This window comes from Myripristis murdjan, chromosome 11, assembly GCF_902150065.1.
Source record: "Myripristis murdjan chromosome 11, fMyrMur1.1, whole genome shotgun sequence".
NCBI classification, from domain to species: Eukaryota; Metazoa; Chordata; class Actinopteri; order Holocentriformes; family Holocentridae; genus Myripristis; species Myripristis murdjan.
Window position 1 is genome coordinate 15,941,357 of NC_043990.1, and position 21,243 is coordinate 15,962,599.

Sequence of the window (21,243 nt, forward strand, 5' to 3'; positions counted from 1 at the left end):
TGGCAAAAGTGCTCCTCTGTGGAAGCAAACAAATACATAACAGAAAAAGAGGGAATTTACAAGCAAATGCAATGAGGGTGCCTGTGATCACCTCTGCTTTTGATGACATAAAAGGACTCAACAGAAAGAAGTAATACACACAGGCCTGGTGTCTAGGATAGTGACACATCATCCTAATGTCGGACCCAGCTCAGCATGAACTGCACTGAAATACAGCAGAGATGACATTTGACTCTATTAACCCTTGAAACTGTCTTTGTCAGTTCAAGCCTGCACTTTCCATCGACTTTAACTTGCTACTTTTTCATCGGTGCACAAAACAGGCTGGTTTTGCAGAACTTTAGAGGCGAGTGCAGTAGGTGAGGTTAAGAGTTAAGGGCACGCGCTCTACATGGGATCGTGCACCGGCTGGGAACAGAGCTGGGGTTAAGCACTTGGCAGGCAGATTTTCTCGTCTCTAAACCACCGATGCTCTGTTCAAGAGACACCAGATGACAGGTTAGAAATGACAAAAGCAGCACAGTCATTCCTGTGCAAAGATTAGCATCAGCAGCCTGGTTACTTGTAGCACTGGCATGAAATGAAGACGTGGTTGAACGCTTAGCAAGATGCTCCCGCTCACCAGCATTGGGACATTATTCGGATGGCGAGGGGAACTCTGCCCGAGTGCAACACGGTCCTCTTGGCAGCAGTGACAAATTGGGATTTTGGGGCCTTTCCTACAAAGGTAAAATGACCACATGCACCATCTGGTGAGGGCTAAATTGACTTCACAGTCAGCAGGATACATTTGTACCTTGAGAACTCAAAGGAATTCACAATTGGCTTCAATAATCAGCTGTGACACCTTTACTCCTTTCAGTCCTGTTCCTGATTGAAGCTCCAATGTCAAACTACCATGCTGTAAGGTATATGTCTGGTAAAAGCAGGGCCCTCTACTTTCTATGAATGGTAAAAAAAAAAAAATGCTGGGAACTTATTTCAGCAGTGTGATTCACACCTTTAACTAAATCTCAGAGGTCAAACCTCTGTGCCTGTGGTCTCCCAGAGGACATAAGGCAAGGGTGACTTTCTAAGGTAGCAATAAGCCACAAGATTTGGGTTAAAGGAATACTTTTTCTAGCTTAACCCCGACTGAGACAAGATTTTTGATATCATTTTTTTTTCACCTCTGTACATCCACTGGTGCGGTTCTTATGGGTAGAATTTCATGTTAGCTTAGCATAAAGACTGAAAGTCTATGGAGTCATTAGCCTAGCTCCATCAAAGTGAAAAATAAACCTTACAGCAACTCTGAAGCTGTCTTATTTACACAGTTTATCATGTGTATTTAAAATGTACATCTTGATTTTTTTTTAAAGTCGTGTCAGTAGAGGTTAGACGGTGAAACTGTAACCACTGAACATACATTTGTCCTTGCATTTATGGGACCGCCCCCAAAATGGGATCTGGATTCAGCGATCCAGTCTTATCTTTAATCAAGCTTAAATGTGGGGACAGTTTTGATGCCAACTTTAACTGGTGTGGATGAGACAAAACAACCGACACATCATCATGAATATCACCTGAGAACTGTATTGATGTTTACATTATAGATAATAAATAAATAAAAGTCTCACACCAACATGTAACATTATTTGTCCAGCTTAGTGAAGACAAAGGACTATTTAAAGGCTGCAGCTCTGGTTTCTGTAATTTTGATGTTGTGTTGTCTGGATCACAGACTCAGCATCAACAAGATCCATCTGATCCTGGATTTCAAATAAGGGATTAGACCGTCTGTAAACGTCACTCAGAGTATACCTTGTGAAAACGTGACTCCTACTGAACAGTCCTGACGACTGACTCAGTATTCATCACCGTGTCTGTAACTCCTGGCATTATGAATGTGTTATATATTCATATAAAATAATTACCTTAATATAATTTTGGCAAAACAAGCCAAAATAAAACAAAAAGAACGGATTAGCAAGTTTCAAACATTAATTTTATTTTTTTTTTCAGAGACATACATCTGAGGGAACCTATTGTCTTAAAAAAAACAAAAAAAAAAAGCATTCAGTAAAAAAAACATCAAAGCTGTCGATGTGCAGATGGAGACTTATTTCAATCTGTGGTATCGGCTTAACTTGGATTTGTTATTCAAAATATTCATATACAAGATTGGCTTGCATATACAGTGCCATCACAATAGTTTTTTTTCTGGGTTGCTCTTATTAGAGGTTGAGATTATATTTGTTTTGAGGTTTTTGTCCCTCTTCCCTTGCAAAGCTTAAAACTTTGCAGCCAAAGGTTGTGAGTACTCTGTGTTCTCAGTCTGTAGCATTGAAAAAAAAAAAAAACTTAATTCTTAAATTATTACCTTTATGACTTCAACTGTAATGTAACACTTGCACAGACAGCTTAAAACTGAGCTCAAAACTGTCATCTCTGATTTCAAAATTTGTGTCACTTTTGCAGCATCTCAGCTGTGACAGCTCGTCAAATTCCCAGGGCCTGAGATATTTTCAGTCAACGAAGATAAAAGCAAATGCAGACAGCTGTTTGAAGAAACAATTACCCCATTCAGGACATTTACAAGTTGATGGCTTCCCTCATATCACCATACACTGTGTCCTTTTGTTATTTATTTCTCCCTGCATGACAGCTGACATAAGGACAGAAACATTTTGTTGTGGTTTTCCCTCACACACACTAAATGAACCGAGACATGAAAAAAAAAAAAAAAAAAAAAGTTGGAACTAAGCTGATTTCCAGAACTCCTTGTGAGAATAAACTATGTTGCAACCGCACTCTGCTTGACGACCATTTTCTGGCGGGCAGTCTTTGGCGCAGACGTATCTAGTCCCGTTACTCCTCCCGACGTGTTTGGGAATCCGTGAGCGGCTACATATTTGCGGTAGGCTTCCCGAATGATGCGGAACGCTCTCGTGTTGGCGTAGGGAATGTCGGTGACCGGGTCTCGGTAGAGCGCAGCCTTGTGGGTGACGGGGCACACCTCTTGGACGGGTGGCTGGGGAACTGCCTGCGTGCTGCGTGGAAAGGCAGCCTCGAAAGCCTCATCTTCGCTGAATGTTATGTACGTACGGGAGCACAGGCCTCCCGCGGGCTGCTGGGAAGGCGTCGTGGGATTAGCTGGTGCAGCCTGAGGAACATCCTGATCCAACCTTCGGAAAAAAGGTGAATAAAGGCAAAAAATTACAGGCGTTTTTGCATAAAAGGCGTTTTAAAAGGTGAGTTTCTGTGCATTCTGTCTGCCTGGTTATTCATGAAGCCCAAAGACCTTGAGAGACTCGCTGGAGTTCACACCTACCCTTCAACATCCACGTTTTCCTCTTTCAGGACGGAATGAGAGACGAGAGGCATGAGCACCGAGTGGTAACGGATGGTCGGGCCCTCAAAGCGCCTTTTCTTGTGGACTTGTTTCTTCTTGTCCGCCTCAAGCCGCTCATAGTTCTCTTCAGAAACAAACAAAACAGGGAGGAGGCACATTTTTCATGTGTGATGCAGTCAAGCATAGTCATTCTTCCACAAAATATACTGGTGACTTCACATTCAAATTCACTATTCACAAATATAACAAATGGACATAACAGGTCAGACAGACAATTGTTAGTCAACTGTCAGTTAAGTACCGTTAAGATGTTTCATGCCATTTTCACCTCTGTACGCCCATTGGTTCAGTTCCCATGGGTAGCATTTTGTGTTAGCTTAGCATAAAGACTGGAAGTCTATGGGAGTCATTAGCCTAGCTCAGTCAAATTGAAAAAAATAAACCTTATTGCAACACCAAAGTTATTTTGTTTAGACAATGTATTGGGTAAATCTGAAATAAGCGTCTTAAAACACGAGTCATTTTAGGAGAAGTTGGATGGTGGCGGTGATGGTGTAACCGCTGCAGACATTTTTCCGTGATCCGTGCTCTGCTGAAGGCATAGATCAATCTGGCACAAATTAGCTTCTCCTAATATGACTTTTTTTTTTTCATTTCAAGATGTGTGTTTCAAACATATGATACATTATGTAAATAAGACAGCTTCAGAGTTGCTGTAAGGTTTCTTTTTATACTTTGATGGAACAAAGCAAATGTCTCCCATGGACTTCAAGTCTTTATGCCAGGTTAACATGAAATGCCACCCACAGGAACCGAACCACCGGACGCACAGAGGCAAAAATGGCATCTGACATCTTGTCTGAGTCTGGGTCGGGGTATTTACTTATAATAATAATAATACATTTTATTTGTTATGGCGCCTTTCATGGCACTCAAGGTCGCCTTACAGTAAAAATAAATACAAAATACAGCATCAACAGTAAGAAAAAAAAAAAAAAAAACAGCATAAAGAACATCACAGAAAATAGCATAAAAAACATAGGATAAAATACAAACAAGCAAAGTGCATTGAATCAGATGGAGTGATCAAGTCTGAACAGATGAGTTTTGAGTTTGGATTTAAACAGATTAACAGATGTGGTGTTGCAGAGGTCAGGAGGGAGAATCAAGTATCAACATGTCTCAGCTACATGGGTGGGGTATCATGTTGTCTCACCTAAAGATCGGATGTTGATCTCGGCTGTCAGCTTGGCCTCAGCCAGCAGTTCCTCCTGGGTCAGGGGCCGGTCACGGTGAGCACCTCTCCGCCGCCGAGGGGCATCTTGCCGCTCTTGCAGGCGCAGGTTGGTTTTCCGAGTGTGTTCACTGGTGGACTGGCGCACAGACTTCCGAGCTAGAAAAAAAAGAGGATTCTAAAACACATCCTTGATGGACCCGCACAGGTGATGTTTTCTCTCTCTAAAATAATATAAAACCTCATTACTTTTTTAGGGGAATGAGTCATGACAGGCTGGTGGTACCGATAAGAAAATCCTGCTGGAATATTAAGTAAGAACTGGGAGCCAACACTTAAACAAAAACTGTCAGATTTCATATCACTGGAAATGTAATATGCAAGCATTTGCTATCATTTGGAAGAAAAAAGGTCATTTAAACTATCAGTGTATTCAGAAAATATTCAACACCATTCACTTTCTGTTGTGTCGCCTAAGGTCGTACCGTGCAAACTGTTCCCAGCTGAAGAAATCTCTTGTTTGGAGTTTGGAGGCTAAAGCTTCACTTTTACCAACAGCATTACTGAAAGAACATACAGCAAAACCTTCACGATCATATTCAAATATCTCTCTTTTTGCTCTCGCTTAACTGTTTAGACATTATTTTCCACACAGCTAATTCCCTAATGGGTCTTCTTTTTTCCTCCCATCTCTCAGTGGAGTTGATGTCATTTGTCAGATGAATCCAGCGAACAATCGAGCTACTTAAACCTGATATACAAAACGGTCTGACACAATATACTGTGTCATGCAACAATTACCTTACAACTTAGTAGATGCATATTAGCCTATAATGTGCGATGCCTTGCTCAAAACAAGGTCGCTGATCTCACTTTCAGCAATATACGGTTATGAACAGAGCATTACTTTCTAAAAATATATAATCTGATGCAAAATGTGTTTATGGATTACCTATTAGCCATAGTGACACTAATCAAAATGCAATAAAAAATGTAATATCTTATAAACAAAAGTAATATGTAGTCTCCAGTTGTAAACACTTCACTTCTAAGTGCTTCATGACTTGGCAACACCAGATTTAGAAGGTATTATGGTGGATTATATTTTCTAATGCCACTGAATTCTTGATATCCTTATGACGTGTTGCAAACAAATATACCAGCTCCAGTGGCAGATATATTACTTGTAACAATTTCAACAAACAATTCAAGTAAAGTGTTGCAAGATAATTTAGTTAATGGTACTTTCTTGCCTGAAAATTGCCTGTAACGGCTTAACCTTCACCCTAACCACAGCCACAGACTGGGAGGCAGTGATGCCTACAGTCAACAGTGGGAGCGGGCAAAAAAAAACACAAACAAACACATAATGTGGATAATTTAAGGTCAATATCAGCATAGAAACATGCCGGTGTGTCAGCAAGTTTGGTAATATACTATCACGTAGTCTTACTCTCGCCAAAGTCTTGAAATTCTTGTGGAATCCTCCTTTTCAGCTCAACTTTGGCTTTCTCTGTCTTCTTCAGCTCCTCAGACGGTCTCTTGGGTTTGGGCTTGGCTACCTTTATAGGTTCCTTGAATTAAACAAAAACAAAAAAACATCTTTTTCACACCTGTGTGACAAACTTGGGAAACAACTATGAAACACGTACAGGAAGAAAATAAACTGTTTCTGCAGGCAGCTGAAGCCTCAAGGTTAGAGATGCCTGCTGGAAAACTTCACTGGCTACAATCCAAAGATCAGCAAGGAAACTCGGGGCAGAAAAAGTGAATCAGTAATGCCCTCTGCTACCTCGACTGCTACTGCTGACTTAGGTTTGTTCAGTTGTAAAAACATGCAGGTACGTCAAATTTCAGTGCTCTATTCTCAAGCATGTGTGCTACAATACATTAATATTTCAGAAACATAACCAAAGTACAAGTCATTGAAATGTGGGATGGTGCTAAAATGTCATCACTTTTCAAAAAGGATTAAAGAAGAAACTGAAATTGAAATTGCCACCAGCTATTTTTTGATGATTACAAGGGAAATTAATGCATGGCATGTTTTATTTATAAAATTATGCAACAAAAACAAAGTTATCAGGCCTTCATATAAGCTTAAGATCACAATTTGATTCAAAGCCTGGCGGCTGCTGAATTGTCTGCAGCTACCTTGTAAGCTTTGGTGACGACTCGACTTTTCCTCTTTGGTGCATCCTCCTCCTGGTCGCTGTCAGGCTCGTCACCCTCATCGATGTCAAAGTCGCTGTCCACCTCATCCTCTGTGTCTGAGTGCTCTCCGTGATACTCGTCATCTCCTGATTCCTGGAGGAAACAAGGACATGATTTAGCCTACATGTCTCAGAAGTGATGGGTCATAAACAACATTAACGTTAACAAACAGTTCACCTGTTCCTACACTCTCCATCATCCAAAATACTCCACGTCAGAGAAAACTCGAGCTGGGACAACATGCTTATCTCCCAATTCAATACTATCATGATACTTGGATGCCGATTTTATATGTGTTGTGATTCGATATTGCAATTAATAGCATTTTTTGCTGTTTGAATCATCCTCTAGTTTGTGGATGTAAAGTCTCATGAAGCTGTAATTACCTTAAAATGTGTCACAATGGTTCATTTTATACAGTGAACTCAAGTTTCAAAAAATGTTCCCAATAAAGAAAATGTTAATATGGGGGCTTACATGATCACACATGAATAAAATTGGGCTCACTGAATCCACAATTACCCCAATTTATGCAACTCCAAGACTTTACAGGCCTCAGAATGCAGAAACACACCATTTTAGAAGAGGTGAAAATATAACATTTGTACTGCATGCAAAAACCTGCATGGTTTGTGCCCAAAACTGCATGGGATTTGCATAACATGGGCATGTCTGCAAAGAGAAGACACCTGGCTGAACCCATTTTCATTCAGATATCTTGAGCAGAGAATGCCAGTTTTTCCCTCAACAAAATTTATCAACTTAAATTAATTCAGTGATCAAAAAATGATAATAAAAAATACTAATAAAAATTGCGATGCTTAGGTAGATAGATTTTTCCCCACCCCTAGAGAAAACCTGGTAAAGAGAATTCCTCCAAGCTTCTGCAAAAATTTACACTCAAGATGCAAGTCGAAGCAAATAAAGTACAAAAAAAATTGAGATTAATGAGATTAGTGTATACCAAATTTACCAGCGGGACCTAACAATTAATTCATACTCTGACAGACCAGCCTACTAATTAGAGGTACGGCCATAATAACCAAGTTTTTACTAAGAGCTGTCATAGTTTTTTTTTTGTTTGTTTTTTTTTAAATGCTACCAGAGATGTTTGCTGTATCTTCTGGAAGAAGAAACTGTTTCAAGAAGAGTTGAGACCCAGCCAAGCTGCGGAGCTAAGAGCATCCCCACATGTCAGCCTTAAATCAAGATGCTACATGGTAACAGAGCACCTAATCCTCTGTCACAAAACAGAGCCTCTCAGCCAGCCTTCACCAGATGGTTAGTGCTATAGCTGGACTGGACCAGAAGATCTCAGGGTGGTGGTCACAGTTTCACATGAATCACATGACCACAGTCACTGCAGGCCTTGAGGGTACAAGCACACGTGTGGCCGAGAAATAATCTGACCATACACTGTGCAGAGCTGTGTGTTCTCAGCAACCAGAAATCCAGGGCTGAATCCGAGGAAAATAACAAAGACGGTGGTCTTTGTAACATCTGAATGTCTTCTGTTTGCTTAACTGTAGCCTGAACAGGGAGGTGGAGAAGGTAACAGATGTAATGATATCCTACTAAATTCAGACCAAGTATGAATAATTCAATCTATGGATATTAGGCCTAATTCCTGTGCATTTTATGCAGTGTAATTCCACCTCAGCTGGCTAATAAAATGAATATAAAAGCTGAACATGACAACATTTTTGGATTGTTTGAATTGTGTTTGGCAATTTCTTCCTTTAAAGCAGTTAATTTAGCAGAGACGACCCAAAACAAGCTTTATAGAACAAGGCTTCCCTTTTATATACTTGATTAATTTATTTTATGTACATCTTAAGCGCAAGACAGAATGTGGCAACTATCAGGAGTGAAGGTCAGACTGTTTTAAAATTAAATTATGTATATTTTCAGGGATTATCCTCCCACTAGGTACATCATAAAGTGCAACAGGTCTATGTTCCTCCTCATGATCATCATCAACCACTGTTTTGCAAGACCGCCCTTCTCAATGTTCACGTCGGCGGTGGTGCAGCGGGGTCACACACTGGTTACAAAAAAACAAATCTACAACAACACACATTTTCAAAAGAAGCATAATGTCACCTTAACCGGGAGCCAAAAGTCTCTGCTCATGTTTTTGCAGCAGATAATTAAACTATTGTTTAAAATCTGAATATGAAACCTTCGTGTGCATGCATCAGGTAATTTGCACACACATTTGTGATTACATGCTGGGATGGGAGTTGTAAATCAGCATCTATATTCCTTTAATGAGCGTGTTTATTGTTTTGGCACATCATCATTTTGTTTCCCCTGATGGCGCTAGAGGAACATGCATACACTCAGCTGGTCTCCTGTCAGTCACTGGATGGTACTTTGGATGTCAACTTTACTGTGTGAATTTCCTTCGGGATGAATAAAGTATCTATCTATCTATCCATCTATCTACTGCCATCCAACAATGGCCTGATCACATCAATGCACTCTATAAACTTCCACAAGAAAGTTAAAAAGCATATATTTTGGGGAGGACAAGTCATGTGCGCATCATAAGCTCAGTGCAAGGAAAAATAGAAGTTTACAAATCAGATCAAAATAGCATAGTACTAGTAGGCGTGTGTAAAACAAGAAAACATTCTGAAATGTAAATTAACATGAGACTATTGATATCACAGGTGTCCATAACAACTATACATTTATATGACCCGAGATTAGACGTTTCTATTGAGTTTAATGCACGTTTTAGTGTCCTTAGACCTGACAGGTAAAGAGATAAGTTACATCAATCACTTTTTATACGGCCCTGGTCTTATTTACCCACACTAACGCTATCAGAGACAACAACATTACGTTTTGACTACAATAAGTCATTTTTACAGCCAGTCTACAGTAGCTGACAGCTGGGAACACTGACGATGACTTATTGAATTTACTCACATCGTTAAAGCCGCCGTAAGTCGTCTTGTAAAACTCGTCCTCTTCCTCAGCATCGAGGAGTTTGGACATGCGGTTTCCCGCAGTTTTGCGGGGCTCCCGGCCCACAGCCAGGCTCATGGCCGCTCCTGCTGCCGCTGCCCGGCCACACAAAGCTCCTGTCGGACGGCCGGCCCACCGCGGCTTCGTCGGCCTCTCTCTGCCCGCTACTCGCTGTCTTGACTCATTCAGCAGGGCGTTTCCGGTGCTCTGTTTGGGTTTATCTGATTTGGAGTACCGACGGAAGGCACAGCACCGCTTTAATTCACTCCGCTAGAGACATTAGATAGACATCTCACCGCTAACAGTTAGCATAGCTGCGGCTAGCTTCGTATTAAAAACACTTCCGGAGCAGTGGATACACTTCCGGCATACAGGCCAGAGTAGAGCTGCATTCAAGATACATGAAAATATTTTAGACACATTACATTAGCTAGTTTCCCCAATATAAGAATAAATCAAATAGGTAAATGCATGATTTTTGTTTTTTAATTTTGCATAAACTATAATTCTACTTAATACACTCAATACACTTTTCTTGAGAACTTGCACTTTCTGACTGTGAAGCTGATCACTTATCATGTTGCAAGAACCAAACAAGGCAAGATCAAACAAGACAAATCTAGCTCACAATACCAGATTTGCCCAAACTTTAAATGACTGATAAGTCACTGTTAGTATCTAGTTAGTTGGTCAAGTGACTAGCTGTTTCCCAGCATGTTGTAGCATGTTACCAGCTGTTGTCAATATAATCAGCTATAATTTTTAGCCTTCACATCTAATATCACTGGGAAAAGGTCACACACAAAAAACCACACTTTGCTGTCCTATCACAGCTAAAATGAGACTTTAATCATTTCATGTTTCACACATACAGGAAAAAAAAATGTTTTGCTGCAAATACCTTAAAACACAAGCAGGGCAGGTCTCAGTATAATCAGCTTGTCAGACTTCTCTGACTTGTTAGAATAGCCTGTTATTACAAATTTATTTTAAAATTGAACATCTAAAATTAAAAATATAATTATGTGCTGGGATCGGAGTTATAAAACAGCTTCTATGTAGATTTTGATATATAATATATCAGGAAAATAATTCTCAGAAGAATGATGATTTCAGGCTTCACTAGGGAGCGGCGTCACTGTTGCCAACCAGGCAACTTTGTCACCCGATACAGCAGCTTGTCAGACTGCAATGTAACTTTATTTTTCAAAAGTGACTTGCAACAAACTTGATGAGATACTCCCTGATGGAGAGGAAAAGCTGCAGCCGTTTGTCAATGTCTGACCTGAGAAACTGCACAATGAAAACAATCACATATCGTATTTGTCATATTGTCATATTTGGGTTATTTTGTTGGACATTAATTAATTCTGTGCTTCGCTAAAGATGTTAATTAACCAGACCCTCTTATTTACAAGACTGCATGTAAACTCCCTATACAATCTAATAACTGCTAAAAATGTTTTTAATTAAAAAAAAAAAAAGGGTCAGAAAAGTTGAGCACAATTAGCTGAATATTCCACATTTCATGCATTATGCTTTTTAAATAACTGCTCAGGTTTGACAATCTACATTTTTCCCTGTTATAAAAGAGGCGTAGGTGATACTTGATCCGTCATGTCCATCTATGGGTGAGATCGATGTGCCTAAAAAAATAACTGCAAATCAATTCAAAAATTTCTCAAGCTCGTACAAGAATGATGGGCCTTCCAGGGCAATGCATTTCTTGAAATAAATATAATAATAATAAAAAAACAATACTTCACACCTACATGTCTAACATATTAACAAGCTCATGAACAGTCAGGGCACAAGCTTGCATGCCTGGTCATAAAGTCATAGTTTTAACTTGTTTACTGTACTCATATATGGTGATGTGTAGTTTGACCATCTCCAGTTGAATAACTATTGTTGTACCACGTGATAAATGAACATGTTTTATGTGACATTGCCTTTAAAAAGCACACTGACTCATATCAGCTTCATAGTGAGTCTGCCTGATTCCATGTAGTTTCCTGTGCCCCCGTTGCTGCTTGCCATGGCGCTTCGTGGCACATATGCAATCGTGGCTGTGTGCTTTATTTGCCCTTTGCCCTTACTCCAGAGGAACATGAAAATAAAGCATATGGTTACAGAGCTGAAGAATGAGAAAAAGCCGATGGTTACTGCTATCAGGAGTGTTTTGACATCGAATGAAAACTGCTGAGTCCCATTTATGGTCGGAGAGCCGGAGGGAAGGGCGATCCAGCTTTCAAGACGAAAGGGGTTTCGAGAGGATAATGGAAGGCTATGGACATGGAGGCTAACGGTGAGGCTGTCGTTTCCCGCAGCATTGGATGCCACGCAGAGATAAGCACCGCTGTCTTGTGGCTGTGCATAGCGAACCTCCAGCGAGCCGTTGGCAAGAACCCGGATCCTGCCGATGGACGACAAAGGTCTCAGCTGTGGGTTTAGCCACACAATGAAGGGCACAGGCTCACCATCTGCATTGCAATAAAACAAAACTGTTTGTCCCTGATCCACTTGTACATCTTGAAGTTCGTGGTTCAAAATGTGAGGCTTTCGACAAGTAAACAGGCCTGGGAGTTCAGCGTCAGAAAACTCTAGGAAGTTCCAGCCCTGGAATTGGACCGAGGTAGTGCAAATCGGTGGATGCCCACCAAAGTTCAGATACCGACGCCTGTGCACCACCCACAGCAGGCGGCAGTCACATGCTAGCAGGTTGTTATCAATTCTCAGGATTTCTAGGCTGTCTACTGAGTGGAAAGCCCCTTCCTCGAGTGTGGTTAGAAGGTTCTTGGATACATTCAGTGATTTTAAATGTGCCAAACCCTGGAATGCTCCAAGTTCAATATGCAGTAATCCTGCCCCAACCAGATGAAACTCCTGGAGCCGCAGCAAGTCCCTCAGCAGATTCCCGTGGATGGAAGTGATTGGATTAAAAGAGAGATCAAGGTATGTAAGATATACAAGGTGATGTAATGGGATGTAGGGCACAGCACTAAGGTTGCAGTTACTGATGGTTAAGGATGTAAGATTTAAGCCAAAGAGGCTGTTTCCTGCCAGGGTGTCCAACCAGGGGCAGTGGGAGATGACAAGCTCCTTGAGGCGCCCCAGATGACGGAAGGAGTTGTTCGGCAGGGTGGTCAGGCCACAGCGGCGGAAATGAAGGCTTGTCAGCCCACTGAGTTGCTTGAGTGCCTCTGTTGGCACAGCGGTGAGGTTGCTTCGGTCAAGGTGCAGTTCTTGTAGACTGGTTAGGCCTGTGAACGCATGATGCGATATGAAAAGCAGGTCATTTTCTCCCACCTTAATGCGCTGCAGGGCCGCCAAGTCACGGAAAGTGAAATCTAGCAAAACCAGGATCTCATTATCACTTATGTCTAGTAGCTGCAGTTTTGCCAATCCAACGAATGCCCCTACAGGAATAATCTTAAGGTGATTGCGGGCGAGGCGCAGAGTTAGCAGGTTTTGCAAGCCAAGAAACGCATCCACCTCGATCGTTACCACAATGTTGTCGCTTAAATCCAAGTCCCAAAGTTGTGTTAGAGTCTTGAACTGCTGATGCACCAGAGTTTTGATCTTATTATGAGTCAAGTTCAGCAGCCGAGAGTCTTGTGGGAGATTGCCGGGCACTGTGGTGAGTTGGCGATCGGAGCAGTCGACCTCCAGCTTCACAGCGTTACACCTGCAGGGCTGCGGGCAAGGCGGAGGTGTTTGTGTCGCACATGCCACCCACGCTGCCCACAGGCAGAGAGCTCCCCAACACAGCTGCCTCTGGACTGCAGACCCTTCCAACATCTGGCAACTGGCCTGCATGTGAGAGAGATGAGCCCCGCTGCATTAATTTATGCTTTAAAATGGAAAAACACAACCATATCACACAAATATATGAATGTATAATGAAGCTGAAAAAAATGATATGAGCCTGTTATGAAACTCCTATATAAATCCCAGACAAAGAAAGTGTTGCTGACTTTACTCACCACTTGGACAACAGGAAGTATATTTTCATAACCAGGCAACTGTTTATGAAGAGTTCAGACTTCTTGGGTTCTTTAATGCTGAAGAAACAGCAACACAAAAAGGAAGGAAAATGTGATCAAACATTGTCAGATGATGATGATGATTCATCACTGTTAAATTATAAACACCAACAATATGCATTTTGGAATTAAGTTATTAATTGCATCTCCAAGTTGACATTCTTTGCTGTGATTATGTATACACAAATAATGCAGCATGACACAACACTTGCACAATACTTGCAGTTAGCAGAGTCAGCAACACTAAATACCTATATTTGCCTGTGCACGATGATTTGTGACACACCAATTATTTGCAGGGGTGGTGTGCATGCACGGGCGTAAAAAAGGACAAGGCTGCACAGTTTGCTTAGCTGGCAGGTTCGCAAGAGAGTTGATAAGTGTCAGTTTGTGTCAGTTCACAGGGAAATTCTAACTTTAATTTATTATATTCGTTTTGCGGCTGGTTCGTGAAACTGCTGATCCTGTTCATTTTGAAGGCTGCATCGAAAGGGGTCATAGGTCAGGAGTGGGTTGGCTGTAACAGGGGCACTGTAATCCTCTAAACTGCACTTTAAACCAGTATTAAGTGATCTGTGACCCCTATAGGACCACTGGTAATTGCAGTTACATCAGCAGAGCTCATCTCCTCCTACAGTACACAAGTCTCTGGCACAGCCCCCACCCCTCTCGCCCCTCCCGTCCCCTCTCGCTACGGTGGACTATAAATGACACAGACAATAAAGTCGGATTTTCACAACAGAGAAGAGTAAGCCAGCTAATTACAGCACAGACCCAGCAGAGACAGCGAGTGGAGAGGTAATATATCAAGATGCAAAATGTTTAGCAGTTGAAAATGTGTGGAGAAAGGATTGTGTGGGTATTAGGTGGGATTGAGAGTGTATTAAAATTCCATCGAGTGGGGACTTTTTGTTCCAAAACAGAATAAAGGCTCGACAGTGATTTTTACAGGCTAAAGATCTTTGCCTCTGTTAAAGCAATCAATGAATAACTGGGGTTGATTGGTACTGAGCAAACTCTATCAATCCCCTGCGGATGTAATATGTGCAATGGAGGAGAAAAAATACTTTGCTTATTTCCCCTTTAACAGAAAAATCCACCTTAAAACACTTTGGCAGTGGCATCTATTTTGTATTTCTGTTCACTTTTTCTTAAAACTCCAAACAGAATGGTGAAATATAGCTGCCCAGTTTGCTGCTGGACCAAAGGCCTCCTGCTGGTGGTCCCACAGATGTCACTGTGATGACCAGTGGCATGCTGAAAAAAAAAAAAAAAAAAAAACGCAGCTTAAGTGGTAATTAGATGGAGACCGCTGGAGGAAACAGCGAATTAACAGCCAGCCAGATGTTGTTTTGTCACAAAGGGACGCCTCAAGCAAAGTGATCCCCAAGTGACAAGCACTATCCGATGTGTAAAAGTGAGAGTGGACAGTCAAATTATCTCTCTCTCTCTGCCTCTCTCTCTCTGTGTGTGTGTGTGTGTGTGTGTGCACATGTGCGTGTGTGTGTGTGTGTGTGTGTGTGTGTGTGTTTAATTCATTGACACAGTTGGGGGTAGGCGCGCTGAGGTTTATTCTTTCACTTTGACAGAGCCTTGATGGGAGCCAGGCTAACGACGCCCATAGACTTCAAGTCTTTATGCTAAGCTAACACAAAATGCTAGGAACCTGTAGGAACTGAACCATTGGAGGTACAGAAGTGAAAATGGTACAAAACATCTTCTTTCAGTCTGGCTAAGTCAGAAAAAGTGTATTTTGACCAAACCTTTGGAGTATTCCTTTAAAGTGATTATTTTTTGCCATTCATTACTTTGTTCAATGATTTTTATTTTCTTCAATACTGCTTTTACTGTGGACCATGAAGTCTCAAATGAAAAATGACTCAAACCTATACTCTTGAATATGCTGTTCTGTCAGTTCTGTCAGTGAGCATGCTGGCTCTGTTTTCAACATTTTGCAAGCATTATAAGGAGGATAATGGAAAAATCCACTCTGATCTGATATTGGTGTAGAAACATGTAGCTACAACATACTGGCAGAGGAGTCTGGAGGCCTTTGAGACTAAACATCTTTCTTGGCCAAGGTGGATTCACACCGGGATGATAAAGTTCCACTTTATGAGTACATTTTGTTTTTAATCACTGATAGTTTAATAAGGCTTTCAGACCCAGTGGGCCAGGAAGCAAATTGCTTTTCTCTTGGTTTATCAGTTTTTCTCTGTTTGCTGTATTTCCTATGAGATGCAGAACGCAAGAGAAATTAACTTTTTTACTATAACAGAAGATTACAACTACCGAGCTGTGTATTTAATATGATGACAATCATACAAATCATTGGTTTAATAATATAAGCGGCTACAATTTGTCTTCTGTCTTTACTTGTCCTGCCCATATCCATCCTGGCTTTCCCACCTTTTTCATTTTTCCCCCCTGCACCTCTTGGGCCATCGACCACCAGATTTGGTATGTGCTGTAAATGCATTGCAAGAAGATTATTAAGTGTTACATTTTAGGCAGTTAGTCAGCAGTCTAATCCAGAACGATTTACAATGAATGAGACAATAAAATCAGTTTCTGTTCCTTGACATTAAAAACAAAAATAATGAGAACTACAGCAAGAATAGTAAGAAAAGCAAGGGTCAAGACGTGTAGTGTGTTTCTGGATCCATATGTGGACTGATCACAAGACAGAGAAGTGCGAGGAAAAAGAAATAAAGGCTCAGGAGACAGGCAGGTAATTGATACCAGAGGGTGTGTCTAGTGCAACACTGCTTCTACTGTGAGTGAGCATGTTCACCACAGGCCTGTCCTCGAGTTTTTAAGACTGTTGCTGAACTCACCAATAGAGGGCAGCCAAAAGCCATAAAAAATTACATTCCTCCATCCTGTAGAGAGAGTTCATGAAATTTGGTGATGCTGTCCTGGGGCAGGGATAGAGGTATTATATTTCATTTCATAAAATTTGATTGATTGGTGATTGGTCAAACTTCCTGTCTATATGTACACAGGCTTATGACTCAAAAAATCATTTCATCTGTTTTCATCTGTGTCACATTTGCACCCAAAGAGACAAGAATCTGAGGTAACAGCCAAGTTTAAATCTGTAAAAATGACTAAAGGACCGGCTCAGGAGAAAATGTGGCCAAACTCCCCATACAAATGTCCAGTGGAGAGGTTAAAAAAAAATATATGACACTTTGAAGTGTGATTCCACCCTCAGTCCTGGCTGCTCTCCAAACGCCTTGCTTCGCTGGCTTTGAAAGATGCAGCTCTGTAATTTGGCAGAGGGCACATGAGAGGGGGGAGTGAGACCACAGAGTGCACCATCAGGATTTCACAGATATTTGAACTTACAGAGAGAGCAACCAGGTGTGATTTTAAAAGTGGAATATAAAATTAGCCATGTTCGTCATGACTAATTCCTTTACTCACTCTTGAAGCAGCCGACTACAAGGGGTATTTTCTTTCAGTGTAGCTTCTATAGTTGTAATGCATGTCTCTCCATATGAGTACATAAATGGTTAATCATTTAACACGGGCTGTTTTAGGCACTAATGGTCACCACCAGTCAAATTTAAGTTGAAAATGTCTAATAATGAAACATTTTTCGAACAAACAAGTCAAAGTGGAGCTGGAAAATGGAGGAAATTCCCTCTGAATGGATTTGTGATCACATTTTTCACGAAGTAATTTTATGTCCTCACACTTATTGATATGGAGCGCTGGGGGAAATAGTTTGAATGCTGCAGGTGACAGCAGATCCCCGGGGAGGCTGACTGCTCCTGCATGCAGAAACTTGAAAATTGAGTGCAAAGGGAAACTGTCAATGTTATTTCCTATGGGGATGGCAGTTTCAAGCTAAAATATTGAAGGTGGTGATAAAAAATGCATAGGTTTTGTTTGGTTTCAGAATAAGGTATTGACCAAATTAATTGATTAATGTAGAAAAAAAAATCATAACTCACCATCTCTTCAGTCTGGGAGACTTGCCATTGTTATAGTTCCATTTTCACATTTTGTATGAGAAAAAAAAAAAAAAAAAGTCCAGTCCAGTGCATTTACACCAGTGACCTCTTCCTTCTTGATCACAAACACAGAGCATGGAAAAATCTTGGGTCTCCCCTTTTTATTTACATTATTGTAATTCCACTGTATGACCTTGTCCTGCTCAAAAAATGCTCCATCCTTCTTCTCTGAAAATGTCACTTGCATGGGGGAAGCATGTTGTTACTGCATAGTTCACCTATCGCGTTGCCATCCTTATGGCAACAACAACCTGGCTCTGGACACACTGGTGGTTTGGGCATGCTGGGGGATTATATACTAGCCGGTGGAATCCGTCCAGCACGTTGCACTGGATGCCAGGAGGCAAGCACAGGTCAGCCAAATACAGAGATTTAGGTGTAACACCAGATGGGAGTGAATTTAAGGACTTACGCTTATAGAAAAAAGGGGATGTCTTCTCAGCTCTTTGATCAGTCATTGCTCTGTGAGACCCAAATCAGAGTTCAATACAGGTTACTTTATATTTTGTGTATTCTTGGATTGCAGCACATAGAGGGTGGTTTTAAGCTAAAATATCAAATGTCTATCAAAGGAATATATAACGAAATATCAGTGCAATCACATTTTCCCATCAGAATTACAGAAAATCAGAGACTCAACTGCAAATGTAAACTGGTATTAGTATAAATATTAATTTTAGTTTTAGTATCACTAAGGTGAGAAGACATGGGGACTGAAAACAAGGTGTGTACAAGGAGTTCCAGCAAGCAAAATGTGAGGAAGTAAGTTCATGAATAATTTTCTCAGGAATGCAAACTAAATGTGACTAATTCTGATTTTGGTAAAAACTTTTTTAATCTAATGAAAGCATGAAAGCATATAATTCTAAATTGAGGTTGGTGTTACAGTTAATGCAAGGGGTTGCTGACATTCAGGTTTTCAGCGATGTTATTTTCAAATTTCAGATTTAACAAGAAACACACGCACACAGTACACACATAAATTCACAGAAACGTGGCTCCGAATCCCCTCCCTGTCCCACCCACACACAAACTAAAAGAGGACCTTACTCAAAAAGAGTAGGTAGTGGTCAATTAGAACCGAAAAAGAAAGGAAAGAAAAAATAAATGAATATATAAATAAATACAATATAAATTAATTACAAGAGGTGATGTACAAAGACCTGGCTGATTCAGACAACTAAAGGTGCATCAATTTTGAAATCATTTTGATATCAGGATGTCGATATGGATCAAATAGGGTTGCCAAATCTTTAGAAATGTGTTGTACTCAGTTCTCATTTCAAACTATAGCCCAGTGAGCACTGCATTTCTCAGTGGTACAGTGTGTCCTGTTTCCATTGTCCTGCACTTATATAACAGGCGCCTTTGGACACTGCGCTTTCAATAAATATTTATTCCTGATTAGTGTGTCCTGCTATGGTACATGTCTTTCATGCCCTGCCATCATTCATGTCTTTAAAAATTTGGCATTGCATAAGCTTTGACCAAACGTATGTCGCATATGCCTATTGGCCCAGGCTTGTAGGATCTGTGATTTAAGCCCTGTGTGTTCAGTCTTGGTCATCAGCCAGCAAATCATTTTGTAACACTGCCGATGGAGACGGGATTTACTTGTTTGCAGTAGAATCATGTTTGAGTAACCAGTGGTACAAAAAGATAGAAGAAAAGAAAAAAAGAACACAATGTTCCTACTGTCAAGAATAGAGCACAAACAAACAAACCATGAGCTTGATATTTTTCTGTTTTCTTGGTATTTAATATCCCACCTACAGTTTAATGATTGTAGATACAGAATGTATGGCATTTTGAGCCGTGATATAAAAACAATAAATTCAGTCTGGACTGAAATATGAGTGCAGACTATGTACTTGATTAGCCCATTTCTACATATAAATTGCTCTTTGCCCTCCATCAGAGCAGCACTGCGATGATGTAATCTACTATATACACTGTAAATATGCCTGAACACTGCATTGCATCTGAAACTTTCTATGCATTATTTGCACCACATCACATCACTACTGTGTCTTAGCCATGTGACACGCTATAGGCCCAAGGAGAAATGACATTTAAATGTGAAAAGCAAGACGTTGATGCTTTAAGTCGCAAGTACCAGTAACAACTGCAAATAAAAGCGCAATGTAAGTAACACCTACTTTCATTTGTTCAGGATTTGCTGACTGTATGACAAGAAAAACACATTTCTTCTGGTTTGCTTTCCCCTTGGTTATTGAATAATAACTAAGTAACGCCATCCTGCGGCTCTAAATGATCTGAATTATTTATCATGGGTAAAACATATAACTGGTGTAAAACATGAGACCTTAATGCTGATTATCCTCCTATGTGTGGGTGAAATACGCATCTATAAAATGTGTCTAATGACGGGTAGATTGTGTTTATTTGTGCTGCAGTTAAAGTCATCAGAGAGGAGCTGATGCTTCAGGTGAGTAATTAAAATCCTGCTTTGAGGAAAGTCTGAGCCATGGAGGGAAACCCAGTTTTGGGGTATTAGCCCCATAGAAATACTAATGCTACTGATGTTAAGGTGATACTTTATTGATCCAGCTCGCAGTAAAAAGATGTTTTCTCTTGTTTGCAATAACAAGTGCTTTACTCAACATCCTCAAGTTGAAAAGAGGTCTCCCTACTTCCTTATCCTCCCTCCTGCCTTTCTTCACTATACATCAAATTGATGATTACATATCAGACGCTCAGTCCAAACTCAGGTGTCTAAGTAGAGCCGCCTCTTTCTCCCCTCAGCTGCAGGATTACAGGGTGCGTTTATAGATGCGCGGCATCACCACTGAAGGGGAGCCAATGCTGCGTCAGGAACTGGCCATCTGGTTCCTCGGAACCTGCGTTCATCAGCAATTCCCCGTCCAAACCCCGGATCCCGGAAGAGAAAAGATCAGTGACGCAGACTGATATGGAGTCTCAGCCAAATCAAAGTCGTGCATCCAGCCTTCTATTTTTCATAATCTTATTGTTTCTTTCATGCTCTCCCCCGTGGTTGTGGCTGCTGTGATCTGTATGATGTCCTGGGTAATTCTTGAGCCAGGCGGTGTGAAGTGGGGGTTCGGTAATGCACATGCCTTTGGTGATGACTAATAAATAACTGGCACAAGTATTTTGAAGCCTGTTTGGAATAGGAGGCAGAAATTAGAACGTTTTTTTTCTTGTCTGTGGTCCAATACCATTTGAGGACTGTCAAATGTCTGTATTGATTATTTTTAGCTTTCATCTATACACATTTTTCCACACATAGATCATCTGTTGCCTTGTTAACACTTTATGCTGCATCTCATGAATCTATTTTGGAGTCCAGCTTCATGTTATGTTTAGCAACAATTGTTAGAGGCAATGGACTGTGTGCAATGGGATTTGAGTAACAAAAATAAGTTTCCTTTGATG

General features: G+C 40.8%; 2 protein-coding genes across 2 annotated transcripts; both read right to left on the reverse strand.

Moving 5' to 3' along the window:
* Positions 1 to 1,995: 1,995 nt before the first annotated feature.
* vps72a (vacuolar protein sorting 72 homolog a) lies at positions 1,996 to 10,092 on the reverse strand. Its single transcript, XM_030063102.1, has 6 exons — positions 9,720 to 10,092; positions 6,723 to 6,875; positions 6,022 to 6,142; positions 4,551 to 4,727; positions 3,314 to 3,458; positions 1,996 to 3,167 (listed from the first exon to the last, which is right to left on the reverse strand). The coding sequence occupies exons 1-6, from the start codon at positions 9,834 to 9,836 to the stop codon at positions 2,777 to 2,779; spliced, it is 1,104 nt and encodes a 367-aa protein (XP_029918962.1). The 5' UTR covers positions 9,837 to 10,092; the 3' UTR covers positions 1,996 to 2,776.
* A 1,637-nt stretch (positions 10,093 to 11,729) lies between these two features.
* LOC115367393 (leucine-rich repeat and immunoglobulin-like domain-containing nogo receptor-interacting protein 1) lies at positions 11,730 to 13,559 on the reverse strand. The gene has a single exon (XM_030063101.1). The coding sequence runs from the start codon at positions 13,557 to 13,559 to the stop codon at positions 11,730 to 11,732; it is 1,830 nt and encodes a 609-aa protein (XP_029918961.1).
* Between the last annotated feature and the right edge of the window lie 7,684 nt (positions 13,560 to 21,243).

Bases quoted from the DNA above. Each gene is read 5' to 3' on its own strand.
- vps72a (XM_030063102.1), bottom strand. From the start codon at position 9,836: ATGAGCCTGGCTGTGGGCCGGGAGCCCCGCAAAACTGCGGGAAACCGC. The intron at 6,876-9,719 runs GTGAGTAAATTC...TGTTTCCTCCAG, and splicing joins CTTACGGCGGCTTTAACGAT to GAATCAGGAGATGACGAGTA. The intron at 6,143-6,722 runs GTAGCTGCAGAC...GTTTAATTCAAG, and splicing joins TCGTCACCAAAGCTTACAAG to GAACCTATAAAGGTAGCCAA.
- LOC115367393 (XM_030063101.1), bottom strand. From the start codon at position 13,559: ATGTTGGAAGGGTCTGCAGTCCAGAGGCAGCTGTGTTGGGGAGCTCTC.